The sequence below is a fragment of the Hypanus sabinus genome, chromosome 2, assembly GCF_030144855.1.
Source record: "Hypanus sabinus isolate sHypSab1 chromosome 2, sHypSab1.hap1, whole genome shotgun sequence".
Classification (NCBI taxonomy): Eukaryota; Metazoa; Chordata; class Chondrichthyes; order Myliobatiformes; family Dasyatidae; genus Hypanus; species Hypanus sabinus.
In genome coordinates, this window is record NC_082707.1 from 129,035,043 (window position 1) to 129,053,126 (window position 18,084).

The 18,084-nt window shown below is 43.2% G+C and overlaps 1 protein-coding gene across 5 annotated transcripts in view; it reads right to left on the reverse strand.

Annotated features, from left to right (window-relative positions):
* smoc1 (SPARC related modular calcium binding 1) overlaps positions 1-18,084 on the reverse strand; it is a 229,340-nt gene that overhangs the window by 33,417 nt on the left and 177,839 nt on the right. For all 5 annotated transcript variants that reach the window (XM_059954878.1, XM_059954891.1, XM_059954885.1 and 2 more), the window contains exon 11: positions 2,789-3,033. In XM_059954878.1, coding sequence (XP_059810861.1) covers positions 2,789-3,033 — 245 coding nt within the window. The remainder of the gene's footprint in view (positions 1-2,788; positions 3,034-18,084) is intronic.

Below are 18,084 nucleotides of genomic sequence, written 5' to 3' on the forward strand. Positions count from 1 at the left end.
AAGGTAGTGGTTTCAGCCCAGTGCATCATGGGTAAAACCTTCCCAATCATTGAGCACATCTATATGAAACGTTGCCGTAGAAAAACAGCATCCATCGTCAAAGATCCTCACCACCCAGGCCGTGCTCCTTTCTCACTGCTGCCATCAGGTAAAAGGTACAGGTGCCTCTGGACTTGCACCATTGGGTTCAAGAACAATTACCACCCCTCAACCATCAGGCTCTTGAACAAACGGGGATAACTACACTCATTTAAGGACACTTTTACCTTGTTATTTCAAGCTCTCATTATATATTGCTATTTATTTATATCTGTATTTGCACAGTTTGTTGTCCATTGATCCTGTTTACAGCTACTGTTCTATAGATTTGCTAAGTATGATCGCAGAAAAAGAATCTCGGGGTAGATTGTGGTGACATGTATGTACTCTGATAATAGACTTTACTTTGCAGTTTGAATAAATTCTTAGTTCGTCTCTGGTGCCCTTCTTAAACAAAGAAACAACATTGGCTATTCTCCAGTCCTCCGGGAAGTTACCAGAAGCAAAAAATTCAGGCGAGGCCCCACCAGTCCCCAGCTTTGCCTCTCTCAGTATCATGGCATAGATCCCCTCATGGGGACATCCATCTTAATATTCATCAAGAGATCTAACACCACCCCCGTATCAACGTCAACACTTCCTCACATATGAACACAGCACTAGAACTCACCATCTCTCACTCTCATCCGTGTCCATCTCCTTGAAACTCATTTAATATCTTGCCTACTTCCTTTGGCTCTGGTAATAAATTCTGCACTTGGTCCTTGAGCCATTTCCGAGCCATCCAAACTGCCGTAGCGTTTTCCTTAACCCTACTTGGCGAGGGTAATCCTTTAGCACTCCTGCTTCCTCTATATTCCTCAAGGACCTCATCTGAATTTTGATATTCTAAGCCTTGCATCAGTTTCCTTTCACTTTCTGACTAAATTTACAATGTTTCTTGTCATTAAAGGTCCCTGAATTTTGCTATCCTTATCTTTCATCTTTACTGGAAAATGCTGAACTCGAATTCTAACCAGATGGTTTTCAAAAGACTCCCACATGTCAAATATGGATTTACCAAATAATGGGTGTTTTGAATCTACTCTCCTCAGTTCCGATCTAATTCTGTTGTAATTGTTGTGGGTGAGTGCTGTAGACTCGCCATCAACTCGCGGCGACCCTATGGATAGTGTAGTGCAAGGTACGGAAGTAGATTGCCAGGCCTTTCTTCTGCACAGACCCAGCTGGGTTTGAACTCTAGATCATCCACCTCAAAGTCCAATGCTAATGCCACTACACCACCGGCCAGCCCAACTGTTATAATTAGTCCTCCCAATTTAACATTGTCTGCCAAGGTTCAGTCTCATATTTATCCATAACTATCTTAAAACTTAAGAGTTATGAGCATTGTTGCCAAAACTTTTCCCCACTGAATCTCCAGTCACCTGAGCAGGCTCATTTCCAAATACAAGGTCTAGAGTGGCTCCTTTCTTGGTTGGAGAATCGATATGCTGTTTCAAGAAGTCCTCCTGAATGTATCCTACAAATTCTTCCTCAACTAAACCACTGGTGTCTAGTCCAGTCAATACCAGGGACATTAAATTCTCCCTCTATAACAACCCTGTTATGTTATCTTTTGCTATATCTCCCTCTAGCAATTGGAAGGTCTACAACAAAACCCTAGTACAGCAATTGCACCTTTCTTATTCCCGAGTTCTACCCATATTGGTTTCGTGGACGAATCCTCCTGGATGTTTCCTCTAAATGCAAATGGGAAATACTCCCTGATCAGTAGTACAACTCCACCTCTTTTACATTCTTTTCTATTATGTCTGAAACATCTAAACATTGGAGCAGGCACACTACAAGATGTTCTCTCTCCCATGTCCGTCAACTCCACTCCAGTTCTCCTATTCCCCACCTACACCAGGAGTAACTTATGGATAATGAAAGCATTGATAAATTTGCTCAAGTATGAAAAGAGGGAACAAAACTAATATTGTAAGTATTTTCAGAGATGTTTGTGGTGTCAATGAACAAAAATTGCAAGCAATGAATCAGGATATCTACAGAATTAAGGACATTCAGCAACAGTTGAGAAACACAATTAATACTACAGATTGGTGACCTATCATCAGAATGGTCATAAACCTAGAATATTAACTTTATTTTTCTCCTGTTGAGTACCCTTCTACTTTTAACTTTAGATTTCCAACATCTGTGGGATTTTTTTGGTTTGTTTTTGAGAGTTTTGACTAGGCTGATAGAATGATATGTTTATTGTAAAACAGAAAATGTTGGACATACTCAGCACCTCTGGGAAGAGAAGCAGAGCTAAGTTCTCAGGACACAGACCCTTCACAAGAACTGGGAAAGAGACGAAAGAAGCTCCTTCAGCTGCAGGGAAGGAGGGATGTCTCTGATGCAGTTAAACCAGAGTGACCATGAGAATAAACAGTAAACAAGGCTATTTGGTCAATGAGTGAATGGGTGCATTTAGAAAGTGAGAACGAAGAAGTAAGAACCGTAAGATTTGCAAAATGCAACGCAGAGAGGCAGGGCTTGAAGATCAGGTTGGATACATCCTCCACACCCAGCAAAAAAAGCACAAGAGATTTTATTAGTTGGAATGCCTATTCCCATTCAAATGATATCTGGCTGGATTGCTTTATACACCATGCTAATGTTGAAGTGCACAAGGTGGTGGTTGGTCATTGTTACTGTACTGGCTTCGGGTGTGATGATTGACCATTACATAGTTACCCACCTCCTTCCTTCACTCCTAAGCATCCCTTCAACTCGTGCAGCGAAATGGTTTTGTCCTCATTCAAGTCACAGTAATCGGTGAATTTCCTTCCGCATTTCTTTGGCTTGGCCTTCTTCCTCAGGAAGCGCTTAAACGGCTTCATCTCCTTCTTGTGGATATTGTTGCTGCCGTTCTTATCCAGCTGACCAAAGTACCAGTGCACAACCCGCTCCTCCAGTGTGTGGCTGGGATCGGGCTCAGGGAACCTGCATCGACAAACACAAAGGCCCTGTCAGTCGTGGGTGTGGTCCAGCACAATGAATAGATGTTGCTGGAGAAAATGGTTGGATTTATATGGTTTCATCTTCAGTAACACACACAGAACAGCAGAAGTTTAATGGTGCATCAGTACCGAATGCAATTGGTAATTAATGCTCAAGAAATAAAGCTGCCTAGAGCATACAACATAGAGCAGTACAGAACAGAACAGGTCCTTCGGCCCATGATAGTGTGATGACCATGATCAATCTAACCCTTCCCTCCCACGTATCCCATAATCACCTCTTCTTCTTTCATCCACATGCTTATCCAAGAGTCTCTTCAATGCCCATAATGTATCAGCCTCAAACACCAACCCCAGCAGTGTATCGCAGGCAATTACCACTCTCTGTACAAAACCACCTACCTCTGACATCTCCCCTAAACCTTCCTCCATCCACCTTATCAGGACGTCGTCTGGAATTAGTCTTATAATTTTATACATCTCTGTCAAGTGGGGGAGAATGAAAGGGAATTCCCTTTCATTCTCCTTCACTTCAAAGAGAAAAGCCCCAACTCACTCATCATAAGACATTTTCTCCAATCCTGGTAAATCTCCTCTACCAGCTCTCTAATGCTTCCACATCCTTTCTTTTATGAGAGGACCAGGACTGAACAGAATACTCCAAGCGTGGTCTAACCAGAGCTTTACAGAGCTTTACCTTGTGGCTGTTGAACTCAATCCACCCTATAAACTTGCAAGGGAACTTTGAGGGATAGCTGTCTAGAGGAAGACCCAGGTGGTTTATTTTCCATTAACTAGATACCATGATTTGTGAACTCCAACCTTGTCTACTGAAGTTGGCTCTCCTTCTCGGGCCTCCTCTACATCGGTGAGACCAAGCACAGACTAGACGACCAATATGCAGGGTACCTACGCTCTCCCCTATGGCCATCTCAAGCTCCCGGTTGCATGCCGCTCCCCATTCCCACACCAACATGTCAGTCAGCTGCCTTCTCCACTGCCGGGATGGGACGCAATGCAAACTGAAGGGACACAGTCTCATATTCTCCTTGGAACAGTCCATGTTCCAAGCCTACTCTGATATCACTGCACCACTTTTCCTACACTGCAGCGACAACTGCATTGGGACTGCATCCTGTTCTCACGCTGAGCTTGTCATTAACTCGTTGACATCACCCGACATTTCCTTCCCCTTTCTCGATCTCTCAGTCCCTATCTCTGGAGACAATTTATTCACTGATATCTTTTGCAAACCCACTGATTCTCACAGCTACCTGGGCTACACCTCTTCCCACCGTGTCACTTGTCCTCCCCTTCACACAGTTCCTCTGTCTTCACCACATCTGCTCCCAGGATGAGGCATTTCATTCCAGAACTAATGAGATGTCCTCCTTCTTCAAGGAAAGGGACTTACCTTCCTCCATCATCAATGCCGCCCTCACCTGCATTCTTCCATTTTGCACATATCTGCCCTCACTCATCCTCCTGCCACACCACCTGGGTTAGGCTTCCTCTTGTCTTCACCCACCAACCTCCACGTCCAGCACATAATTCTCTATAACTTCCACCATCCCAAATGGAATCCCCCAACCAAGCACATCTTTCCCTCTCTCTACTTTCCACTTTCTTCAAGGATCCCTTGACCATTCATCCCTCCCCACTGATCTCCCTCCGGGTACTTATCTTTATAAGTGGAACAAATACCATACCTGTATCTACACTTCCTCCCTAACATTCAAGACGCCAAACAGTCCTTCCAGGTGAGGCAACACTTCACCTGTGAGCCTGTTGGGGTCATCTACTGTATCCAGTGCTCCTGGTGTGGCCATCTGTTTAATCGGTGAGACCTGACAACAGATTGGGAAACGGCTTTGCTGAGCATCTACTCTCCATCCGCCAGAAAAAGCCGGATCTCCCGACACAAGATCACAAGACAAAGGAGCAGAAGCAGGCCATTCGGCCCATCAAGTCTGCTCTACCACTCCACCATGAGCTAAGTTATTCTCCCATCTAGTTCCAATTTCCGGTTTTTTCCCCATATCCCTTGATACCCTGACTAATTAGATGCCTATCAATCTCCTCCAAACAAGGGAAAGTCTGCAGATGCTGGAAATCCAAATAACACATACGGAGTGCTGGAGGTCTCAGCCTGAAACATTGACTGCTTACTCTTTTCCATAGATGCTATAGCCACCACTTCAATTCTACTTCCCATTCCCTTTCTGACATATCAGTCCGTGGCCTCCTCTACTGCTACAATGAGGCCATACTCACAACGAAGGAGAAACACATTATATTCCGTCTGGGTAGCCTCCAACCTGATGGCATGAACATCAATTTCTTGAACTTCTGATAATTGTCAACTGCACCCACCCCCCTCCACCTTCACCATTCCCATTCCCTCTCTCATCTCATCTCCTTAGCTGCTTATCACCTCCCTCTGGTGCTCCTCCCCCTTTCCTTTCTTTTATGGTCTTCTACCCTCTCCGATCAGATTCCCCTTTCTCCAGCCCTTTATCTCTTTCACCTACCAGCTTCCCAGCTCTTTACTTCACCTCTCTCCCAGTTTCACCTATCACCTACCACCCTGTACTTCATCCTCCCTCCCCCCCCCCACCTTCTTGCTCTAACTTCTCATCTTTTTTCCAGTTCTGATGAAGGGTCTCGGCCCGGAATGTCGACCGTTTACTCTTTCCTCATAGATGCTGCCTTGCCTGCATTGCTTCTGCTTGGATAGTCTGTGATCCAATGGCATGAAAATTGAGTTTTGATTCAGGGCCATGAGCTGAAATGTCATCAGTTGCTTCCCCCAAAAACTCCTGCACCTCCTGCTTAGGCTGCTGAGTTCCTGCTCCAGATCCCTGCATCTACAGTTTCTTGTGCCTGGCACAAATCCCTGACTAAAAACATATTGGTGTTGTTGAAATTTCACGTCACTGAAACCTTCCTCCAGACATAGTTTATATTTGCAGCCACATCTCCAGCAAGGTCACCAGAGCTCACACAGGTCGGGAAAGACACATCCACCTTGGCTAATGAGCCGATAGGTGGCTATTACCGATGATCACTGCAGGAGCAAGTTCAACCATCCATGAACATCATTAGATTCTCTCCTGGCGCAAAGTCCCATTCGCTCAGTCCCGTGAGGCACTACAGAAAAGATAATGCTATCTGGTAGCAAGGAGAGATCTGCAGTTCCTTTAATTCTGTTACAATCTGGCATTAATTCATTTATGCTTCCAACAGCCTCCTGCATTAGGGACATGTACCTTAAGCTTCAGTGAGTTTGGTTGAATCCTGAGCTAAATTGCCCCATGAGGTTTGGATGTGCAATGAAAATCATTACATACCTATGCAAAAATAGTAAAATATGTGCGCCTTTAAATATTACTGCATACATCATCTTGTGACTCAGTTCTTATTAGCACTGCTGCATAGCATGATGACCCTGCCAGCAAAAGGAACTAATAAAAAGTGAAGAAAATAAACAGTGGTCAATAATTGCTAAGTTTGTGTATACTATGAAGTGCCACAGTTCTGGGGCAGTTATACAATTCAGAGCTGACTTGCTTTTTGGGTCATCTCAACATCAGGATGTATAATTTTATGGCAATACCATCCAAACTGCTTGTTACTAAATGTGTGCATCTAATCTACAGTACATACACTCAAGACATGCTCAGAATAATGCACTACTTCTGTATAAAAATCCAACATAAAGAAATGAGAAACGTCTTGAAGTGATAAATTAATTGTTCCTTTTTACTTCCAAAGCTAGTCCTAAAAGACACTTCCAGTTGCAAACTTCAGACAAGAAATGTGCTTGACCTGCCTTGATATTCTGTGCCATATTTCTCCTTAGACTTTTCATTTACCCACTGACACTGACCTCCCAAAACCTGCAGCAATATCAGAGAATTGAGCAGTTATACACTGCTGGGAGGCTGATCAAAGTCAACCCAATGGATAGCTGGACGAGAGCAGGACTGAACAGATGCAGGTCAGATTCAGGGTCCTGGACCAGAACGTTAACTATTTCTCCTTCCACCAACGTCGCCAGGCCCTGCTGAGGGTTTCCAACATATCCCCTTTCTGAACAGATACCATCTTTCTTGCAAAGGATTCAGCTTTCACATCTGCCGCTCTTTCCATCCTAACTCACTTTTAAAAAATCTTAACAAATTTCACATGAAAGTGGTGACTATTTTGAGATGTTGGCTGTTAGTTTTAGTTTAACCCATCAGCAAATATTCTGTGTTACTCTATCAAAAATTATAATACCATATTTGAATTTTTGTCACAAACCACCTCTGAAAAACCTTCATGAAGGCCTTCAATAAGTTAATACTGTTACGTTCTGCAGCATTATCTCTACTAAGCAAAGCATGCACTCAGTGGCTACCTTATTGGGTACGTATGTCCACCTGCTCATTAATGCAAATATCTAAACAGCCAATCACACGGCAGCAACTCAATGCATAAAAGAATGCAGACATGGTCAAGATGCTAGTTTGTTGTACAGACCAAACATGAGAATGGGGAAGAAATGTGATCTAAGTGACTTTGATCGTGGAATGACTGTTGGTGCCACACGGGGTGATTTGAGCATCTCAGAAGCTACTGATCTCTAGGGATTTTTGTGAACAACTGTCTCTAGTGTTTAGAGTATGGCACAAAAAAACACATCCAGTGAGTGGTAATTCTGTGTGTGATAATTTCTTGTTAATGAGAGAGTTCAGAGGAGAATGGCTAGAGTGCTTCAAGCTGACGGGAAGGTGACAATAACTCAAATAACCACGTTACAACCGTGGTGTGCAGAAGAGCATCTCTGAACGCACAACATGTCGAACCTTGAAGTGGATGGGCTACAGCAGCAGAAGACCACGAACATACACTCAGTGGCCACTTTATTGGGTACCAAATAAAGGGGTCACTGAGTTAAAATTAACACCGATTTTAATATATGCATGCCTCGATTTCCAAGTGTATTCATATCTTGACTACTTTTTAAATTATGAATTCTAAAGTATTCCATTTCACACGAAAATACCATCTGCACTATCAGATACTAATTAGTTATGTGGGTTTGGGGAAAAAAAATTCAAGCTGACGTTTTATTCGCATGCTGGATATTTCATTCATCTTTTAGCAGCAGACTGAGTGATTAATTGTTGCCTGCGTCGAGAGCTAAGACTAGGCTCCTTGTTTTAAGCTCTTCAGGTTTTCTAGGTTGATGGGTGTGGGATGTTTGCTGAAAAATTTACTAAAAGGTATAAGAAACATGTGCAATAAATATATCTCAGAATCTAGTATTCTGCCAGATAAAATGTGGCTGCATGCACTAATGGAATGTAGACTACTTAAACGAGGAACAACTGCCAATATTTTACATTTCTTGATGCCTGGAAATGCTTAAAATTTACAATTTGTTGGCAGAAAATGGAACGGTAAAGCTGCTGTTTAAACTTTTACTTTTGATTCACTGAACGATGCAGAACATGCCTTCAGTAATTGTTATAAATTGCAGATATTCCCCTCTGCTTTATCTGGCAAGTTTTCTACTTGAAGTGATTGAGAGGGGATTAGAATGTACAAGGAACTCTGTGGGGAATTTTAGGTTTTTGCTGAAGTTTCTATTAGGGAACAGAATATGTTTCCTACATTTGCCTTCCAAGCATAGCAAACACTAGTCAGAGGGCAAAGGTGTCTCACAAATCTATCTTAGCCACAACCCCAAGAGGACACTTCTGTTTCCAAGAGCAGCTACTCCACAGAGATCTCAGAGCAAATCCCAGTATTGAATTATAGATTTAAAGGAACAAATAAAAATGAAATAAAAACATAAAATCCACTTTAATGAGCAAAATCAAGACAGATTAACACTTTGCATGGAAATACATGGGTAAATGAATTTTGATAAATATTAATCAACTTGCTAAGGGTCAATTCTCCTGGCTGTTTTCCGCTTATACTTTAGTTCTAAATGGTGGACCAAGGTCTGAGATGGCACCAGGTTATTTCAGGAAGAGCCCTTGCTTAGTTGGTGGTGAGGCAAGGTATTTATCTCATTAGTCATGAGGACAGTGAGGGAATTAGTTTACTCCCCAATAGCTGGAGGAGGTTCATATGTGTCAGGACCAAGGGCATCTTCAGAGCACAACAGAAAGATCCACGAGGGAGATAGGTCTGAAAGTATTCATTTATCTGGACCTACTGGCATTTTCAGCAAGAAATAACCATTGCAAAAGAAAAAGGAGATGTGATATATGCCCTTATTAATTAGGAGGTTGGATAATCAAGCTCAATAGTTCCCCAATACCCCCTGAAAGTGGAGCTCCTCAGAACAGGCAGGATGTTATTTATCAGTTCCAGTCTTGTTTAGTGGCACAGAGACCTCAGAAAGCCCTTGCTCTTCTCAACGTCTACTCATTCAGCAGCCAGAGCCCAATTCTTACAGAGTGGCATCATTGTTTAAGAGTTGGATTTCTGTCTCTCGTTTTGTTCTGCTGTCTGGTACAGAGACTTCCTTTTACGGAAGTGTTTTACATATATTGCTCCGTTTACACTGCAATGGATCGCTGCATTGTTAATAAACAATTGAGTTATCTTCCAAAACCTATTTTGCCTTTCAAAGTAATTGCTCAAACTGGAAAATGATTCCACTGCCTTGCATTCTGTTAAGTCTCTGGCATGTTCCATGTAAACATTCCTTTAATTTTTTTTTTAAATTGGGCCCATGTTTAAATATTTTTCTTTTCTCCTTGTGATCTCCTACATCAGGCACCAGTCTCTGTAGTGTTATCGGAATATCCCGCAGTGCCTTACCCGATAATTATCTGCGCTCCCATGGGAAATCATGCCAGTTCTGCTCTACATCTCCCCCTTCCCTAAACTACAAAGACAGATCTGTACAATATCAAACTCCATTCACAGGGACAGATATCAAGTCCGTGTAAAACTTGTATTAGGGAGTCAACAGCAAGATACCTCTCATTATTTTTATTGCTATTAAGTTTGCTGTGAATAAATGAGCCAATTTCTACTCCGACTGCATGAGGTTCTTGGATTGCATTTGATTTTGGTGGAATGGGGGAGGGGCGGAATTTAATAATGACATGAATGGACAAAACAAAATCTGAGAATTAAAGCAATGGTCAGGTTTTGCTTTCTGAAATGACAACTTTTAGCTATGTGAACCCCCATGCTGGTGGCCTTGACTTTCTGCTCCATGCCTCAGAGAGAACCATACCCACAGCATGTTGAAAACCGGGCCACATTATTAAGGTGCGAGTTTCAGAAGCAAGCATAACTTTCAAGTGAGCAGGGGGTACTAAAATGGCGACTGAGCACTGCTGGAAGATCCTTCCTTCGTCTGGCAAAATTAGGCATCCAGAAACCTCGGTTCTCCTGCCAGATGGAAAACTGGAACAAGGTCTGGGGTTTCCGGGCCTCAACCGAGCATTTCTTCACCAGGGACTAATGTTAGGTGCCAGGAAATGGCAGGCCAAGAATTCATTTAAAATGTGTTCTGAGTGATATTTTTGGACTGAGATGAGCCAGATTATAGACCAACTAGCTTTGGGTGCAAAACAGGCGATTTGACCCATCACACCAATGCTGACCTTTCTGCTGTTTCATACCAATTCCATTTTACTACATTTGGACAGAATCCTTCTATGCCTTACTTATTTAAATGTCTCTCTAAAGATCTCCTAAACACAGTGATTGAACCTGACTCCACGACTTTCTCTCGCAGTGAATTCCAGATATCACGCTCATCTGTGCAAAAACCTATTCTCTTTTAAAACTCCTTCCTCTCACCTTAAACCAATGTCTCTTATTTTCAATACCCCTACATGGAAAAATAAAATGACTATCTGACTTATTTATGACTTTCATAGTCTTATATACTTCCTTCAGGTCACCCCTCGTCTCCTTTGCCCCAGACAAAGCAGAGCCCGTCCAAGCTATCCCATGCCGAAAAGACTCTATTTCAGGAATCATTCTAGTGAATCTCCTCTCCACCCTCTTCCTGCAACTCCATCCTTCCTGTAGTGTAGCAAGCAGGACTGCACACAATCCAACAGGCAAGGGTCTAGCAGAGGGTAGTGGTCGATGGGACTTATTCTAGCTGGAGGTCTGGGATTAGCGGTGTTCCGCAGGGATCTATACTGGGACCTCTGCTATTTGAGGTGTATATCAATGACCCAGATGAAAATGTAGATGGGCAAGTTAGTAAGCTTGCAGATGATCCAAAGAATGGTGATGTAATGGACAGTGTAGAAGACTGACAAAGAATACAACAGGATATAAATCAGTTGCAGATATGGGCAGAGAAATGGCAGATGGAGTTTAACCTGGCCAAGTATGAGGTGTTGCACTTTGGCAAGTCAAACATAAAGAGACAGCATGCTATTAAGGGCAAGACCCTTAACAGTGTTGATGAGCAGAGAGATCTTGGAGTCCAGCTTCACAGCTCCCTGAACATGGCTACACAGGTTGACAGGGTGCTTCAGAAGGCACATAGAATGCTTGCCTTTATTAGTTGAGCCATTGAGTTCAAAGTCAGGAAGTTAAAAAACTCTAGTGAGATTGCATCTGGAATATTGCATACAGATCTGGTCATCCCGTTAAGAAAGAGGTCAAGGCTTTGGAGAGGGTGCAGAAGAGGTTCACCAGGATACTGCCTGGACTAGGGGGCACGTGCTACAACAAGAGGTTGGCCACACTTGGGTTGCTTTCTCTGGAGTAGTGGAGGCTATGGGGAGATCCGATCGAGGTTTATCAGATTACCAGAGGCACAGATAAACCAGCATCTTTTTCCCAGGGTTGAAATGTCTAATAAATGAGATGGGGCAAGTTCAAAGGAGCTGTACGAGGAACATCTTCTTTTAAAAAAAACAGAGTGGTGGATGCCTTGAATGTGTTGTCCAGGGTAGTGGTAGAGGAAGATACATTAGGGACTTTTAAGAGATGTTTAGATAGCCACATAAATGTGAGGGGAGTGGGGATATGGACATTGGGTAAGCAGCAGAGATCAGTTCAGTTGGCCATTTGATTACAAATATAACTGGTTCAGCACAACATTATGGGCCGAAGGGCCTGTTCCTGAGCTGCACTGTTCTACGTTCCATTTTGAAAATTACAACATTAACTATCCAAATATCACCATTCAAAATATCACTAACTTTTGTGTCATCAACCTACTTTCACAACCAATTTGTTAACATACTGAACATATAGCATAAGCAACTGGCTCCCAGCTCTGATCCCTGGGGCATGTCATGAGAAACAGACCTTGAGTCAGAAAAGCATTCTTCCATCATCACCAATCCAGATTTTGATTCAATTAGCCCAGCTTGCCTTGTATCCCATGCGCCTTAGTCTACTAGGTGGCTGGTCTACCAGAGTTAAATGCCTTACTGTTAAGTGTCTATTTAGGCGATACCTATGGCCTATCAGACAGGAGGTGCAGAAGCCTCTAGTCCTACCCCACCAGGACAAGGAACAGTTATTTCTTAGAATTATCAGGCTCCTGAACCTGTGTGGCTAAGTTCATTCACCACTACGCTGCTCTGATTCTTTAACCAACAGACTTATTCAAGGACATTACAACTCGTATTCTCAGTATTATTTTTATTTGCACAGATTGTCTTCTATTGAGGACTGGCTGTTTGTAAGACCTGGTCTGTCTATGCATAGTTTTTCATAAAATTCCAGTGTGTTACTTTTTTTTCCTGAAAGTGCCTGCAAGGAAATGAATCTCAATATAGTATATGGTAACATAGACATACTTTGATAGTACATCACTGCCATCATCAATCTGCTTAGATAAAGCAATCAAATTAGTGAGGAATTTTTCGCCATGTACAAAGCCATGCTTACTATCCCTGATAAATCCCTGCCTTTCCAATTGTACGTAAATCCTAGGTAATATACACATGCCGGTGGAACCCAAGTTGGGTCAGGCAGTATCTATGGAGTGGAACAAAGAATTGACATTTTGTGCTGAGACCCTTCATCAGGACTGGAAAGGAAGTGGGAAGAGGCCAGAATAAGGTGGTGGGGGGGCGAAGGGATGGAGTACAAGCTGGAAGGTGATAGGTGAAGCCAGGTGAGGGGGAATGCAGGTGGGCGGGGGAGGGAGAATGAAGTGAAAAGCATGGTGGTGATAGAAGGAAAAGGCAAAGGCTTGAAGAACGATTCTGCTAGGAGAGGAGAGAGGACCATGGGAGAAAGGGAAAGGAGTTGGGCACCAGAGGTGGTGATTAGTGGCTGAGAAGAGGTAAGAGGGCAGCCAGAAGATGACGGGGGGGGGGGGGGGAGGGGCAAAAGGTTACTGGAAGAAGTTCTGACGAAGGGTCTTGGCCCGAAACGTCGACAGCGCTTCCCCCTATAGATGCTGCCTGGCCTGCTGTGTTCCACCAACATTTTGTGTGTGTTGTTGACCAGAAGAAGTTGATGTTCAACCCATTAGTTTGGGGGTTACCCAGCAGAATATGAGGTGTTGCTCCTCCACCCTGAGAGTGGCCTCATCATGGCAAAAGAGGAGACCATGGACTGACATGTCAGAACAGGAATGAGGATAGGAATTAAAATATTTGGCTACTGGGAAATCCTCCCTTTGCAGATGGAGTGAAGATGCTTGAGAAAGCAGTCCCCCAATCTCCATTAAATGTAGTAGAGGCTGCACCACGAACAGTAGATGACCCTCAACAAACTTCAGGGGACGTGCTGTCTCACCTGGAAGGAGTGTTTGAGGCCGTGAGTGGTGGTGAGTGAAGAGGTAAACATTGGCAAAGTGCAGCACTAGTTTTTTATTTAATTTTTATTTAGAGATACAGAGCAGAATAGGCCTTTCTGTCTCTTTGAGCCGCACTGCCAGCAACTCCTGATTTAATCCTCTCCTAATTACAGGACAATTTACAATGACCAATTAATCTACCAATTGGCACATGTTTGGACTGTGGGAGAAAACCGGGTCACCCGGGAGGAAATCCACTCATTCTATGGGGAGGACAAACAAAGTCCTTACAGAAGACACTGGGATTAAACTCGGAACTCCTGCACACTGAGCTGTAATAGTATCACACTAACCACTACGCTACTGTGGAGGTCAGTTCCATGTCACCCATCTACCTTCTCCCTAAACTGGCTTCACCTCTCACCTCCAGCTTGTACTCCTTCCCCTCCTCCACCTTCTCATTCTGGCTTCTTCCATGTTCCTTTCCAGTCCTGATGACGGGTCTCAACCCAAAACTTTGACTTTTTGCCCCTCTCAATAGCTGCTGCCTGACCTGCTGAGTTCCACCAGCATTTTGTGTGTGTTGCTCTGGATTTCCAGTGTCTGCAAAATTTCTTATGCTTATGGACATAAATTCTACCCTTTGGGATACTCCCCAGTAATTTCTCCACCATCAACGCAAAGCTTAGCCACACTCCACCCAAAGATCCAATGGGCTTCTCAATGCTCCAGTCATCGGCCCACATCACTGCCCCTCTGCCAACTCAGTATCAGATCAGGTTTAATATCACCGTCGTATGTCATGAAATTGGTCAACTTTGCTGTAGCAGTACAATGTAATACATAATAATACAGAAAAAAACTGAATTACAATAAGTACATATGTGCATTGAATAGTTAAATAAGTAACACACAAAAATAGAAATAATAAAGTAGTGAGGTAGTGTTCATGGGTTCAGTGTCCATTCAGAAATCAGATGGCAGAGGGGAAGAAGCTGTTCCTGAATCACTGAGTGTGTGCCTTTAGGCTTCTGTACCTCCTACCTGATAGTAGTAATGAGAACAAGGCATGTTCTGGGTGATGGAGGGGGTCTTAGTGATGGATGCCACCTTTTTGAGGCACCAAAGGGTGTCCTGGGAAACCTACCGTCTTCTGCCCCATTTCTAACTGCAGGTTGCAGCCCTGACACAGTCAAGGTGAATTGGACTTCCCAGTGAGAGTGTAGAGAGCCCAGTAACTGCATTCCACAGCAACAGAAGAAATTCTACCCCACCGTCATTTCATAGTGCAGTGGGCTGAATCAGGAAACACTTAAGTCATTGCTTTTGTTGCTTTGTGGAAACTCATAAATATCATTCTTGAGAAGGAAATTTTAAAATTCAATGCATCACAGTTCAGACAAGTCACACTCCATAACTCTTGTATTTATCTACCGTTTTCCATCAGCAGCCACAGAAATATTCTGGACTGAGGACCTTCCAGGAATGACACATTTTATATTGTTTGCTAACAAAGCAGCTTCCACCCTTTAGGCTAGTGATGACTTTACACTGGCAGGAGGACATATGCAAAATGTTACTTAACTATGCAAGTCAGGCATCTCGAGACACTGAAGGGACAATACTGTTTTCAGCCTACTCTGTAGAGCAGTTTTTAAATGTAATATTCCACCAGAGGGCACTGAATGTGAAAATATTTATTTAAAACTTCACTGACTTATGAACAAAATTAAGCGAATTTGCTATAGGGAAAGGCTATTCCACCTACTGGTTGGCTCCAGTGTTCATCATCTTGACCCATGAACATCTCAGCCGAATAACTCAATAAGTTTCCCAAAAACTATTCCACCTGCCTCTAGCTCAAAAACTCACTGAATGCCACAACATCCACAAAGCTTCATAAGAGAGAGTTCAAATTTTTATTGCACCAATGTTTGATCAATTGCCTCCTTAACAGACCAGCTCTGATTTTAAGATCATGCTGGAATGCCTGCTTGTTCTCCCCCCACCCCCCCCCCCCCAGCTTTCCCTGCTTATCTTCTCAATATTTTAAATAATTTTAACTATTGTTCCTCTGTTTTTGAGCGAGCCATCTGCATCCTCCAATTAAATCTCAGTGCTCTGGGGTGAATTTGCTCTACAAACTCTGCAGGGTTAAAAAGTGGCCACTGAAAGGCAGCACAAAGACATCAACCCCAGCTAGGGCTGCAGCAAGCTGCTTCACCAGAGAAGTATCACTCTGTCCTCTTCATATTCCGGCTCTCTTCAGAACATGCCCTTAAATTCCTCAAAGTATTTTAGACTTCTCTTGCTTTTAAGGATTTTGGACTGGCCATGCTAAATGTCCCATCCTTGTGTATAATAATCCATTTCGAAAATGACTTGTTGAAGTTCTTCACGTGCAAAGATGTTACTGTCAATTAAAGTACAAGCCAAACACGCAGGAATGGATCCCCTTGTTTACCTTTGCCCTACAGTATCTCAGGTTTTGCACCTACCAGGTCAAACACAAGAGCCCAGGATGGGCTGCAGGACAGACACTAGTTTATCTCATCTCCTGATCTACCACTGCGCTTGGTATCCAGTCCAAAGATGCAACACCACTGCGCTAAGGGGAGGGATGGAAACCCAGGAGATGGGGATGCTGGCATCTGGAGCGACAAACTATCTGCTGGAGCTACTCAGCAGGGCAAGCAGCATCTGGGGGGGGGTGGGAATGAATTTTCGACGTTGCAGGGCGTTGACCTGCATATGCTGTATTGAATTTCTGCAGCAGAGGTGAGGGGCCAGATTCACTTCACAGGCTGACCTTTAGCTGTATTTCAACAACATTCAGTTGAATATCATCACACACGCTTTTCGGAAAAGCCAAGTGTAACTAGGTGGATTCATTTATTTTGATTAAACATCTATCATAACTTGCTCGTATCTTAATACATTTTTAAATAATTTGAATGGTAATGATTTAACTGTACGTGGACAGCATTAAACTATTCCTGACTATTGGCAGTGATTCATAGTTGTCCCAAAAGCTCCTCTGATGACAGTGAGCTTTGACAGGCCAAGGGAGGGCGTCCACAGGCTTCCCACTGTATCGAGGCCAGCTTTGCTTCTGCAGTTCAGAGGGTCAGCTTAGTTGGCCCTCCTTATCCAGAATGAGTCATTGTAGGTGAAGGGCAGGTTCAGCCAGTTATCAAATACAGACCCAGCCCTCTTAGAATCAACGCAAATTTTACAGAAAGTTTTCACTAACTGAACTTAACTGAGAGGCGAACTTGATGCCATACAGCTTACATCAATGAAATCAGCTCAAAACCTACTGAGGGGAAAACCAGGGCAGTGGTTCAGCCCAAGCTGGAGTAATTTTACTTTGGGTCAGTGAGGAACCTTTTGCTCTTTTCTCCCCCTGTTCATGCTTTCCAAGGTCTGAAGCCATCCTCTGATTACAATTTAGAACGCTTTAAATAATTTGTAATCTGTTACCAATTTCATTTCCATTAGGACTAAGCCCAAAATGGCCAGGAATGTGTGCTGAAGCCGTTTGTTTTACTGAATCATGCGTTTGTTTTTGTAATAATTCAACAATGTTATCCCATGACTGGCAAGTGTGGAGGGAGCTGATTCAAGCCAGGAATGGCAATTCCAAAATAAATACAGAAACAGTAATAGTTTTTTTTCATATACAAAAACTCTTCAATATTTTGGTCATAGGCACAGCATTTCTGAAGTTATGCTAGCTGCTGTTAACCCCGAGTCTCCTTCGCTTATACTTGGGCCTAATCGACAGCTGCTACACAGATTTCAGCACATCACTGTATGTTGCAAATTGCCTGAGCTCTGCTCTTAGGTGAAACATATCCTCTTGTGTTTGCCACCTCCAAAACCTTTGACAGGGATTGGCATGAATGCTGGTAAAGATCTTCTGGCTGGTTTCTCAATCACAAAGCACTGCAAGCCTCAGTCCTCTCTACCAGCCTGTTTTATCCCCCCGTTCAGACGCCTTTTATCTGTAAAGTATGCAATTTAAATTACATTTGTAATTCATTGGGTAAATTACTCAATTCTTCTCAAAATACTGCAGGAGTGAGAATTCTGCTTCTCTTAAATCTTCAAAGGTGTATTTCACCAGTCATAATCCAGCGCTGATCTCCCAGCATCCTTTGCTTCACTAAATTCCTCTGCCTTCAAATTGAACTTCCATCGGCCCCAGTATGGCTAAGATGCTCACCGTCTTCCACACTTCAGATACAATGAGTCAGTAGTCAGTACAGAACTGGGATCAAACACAAA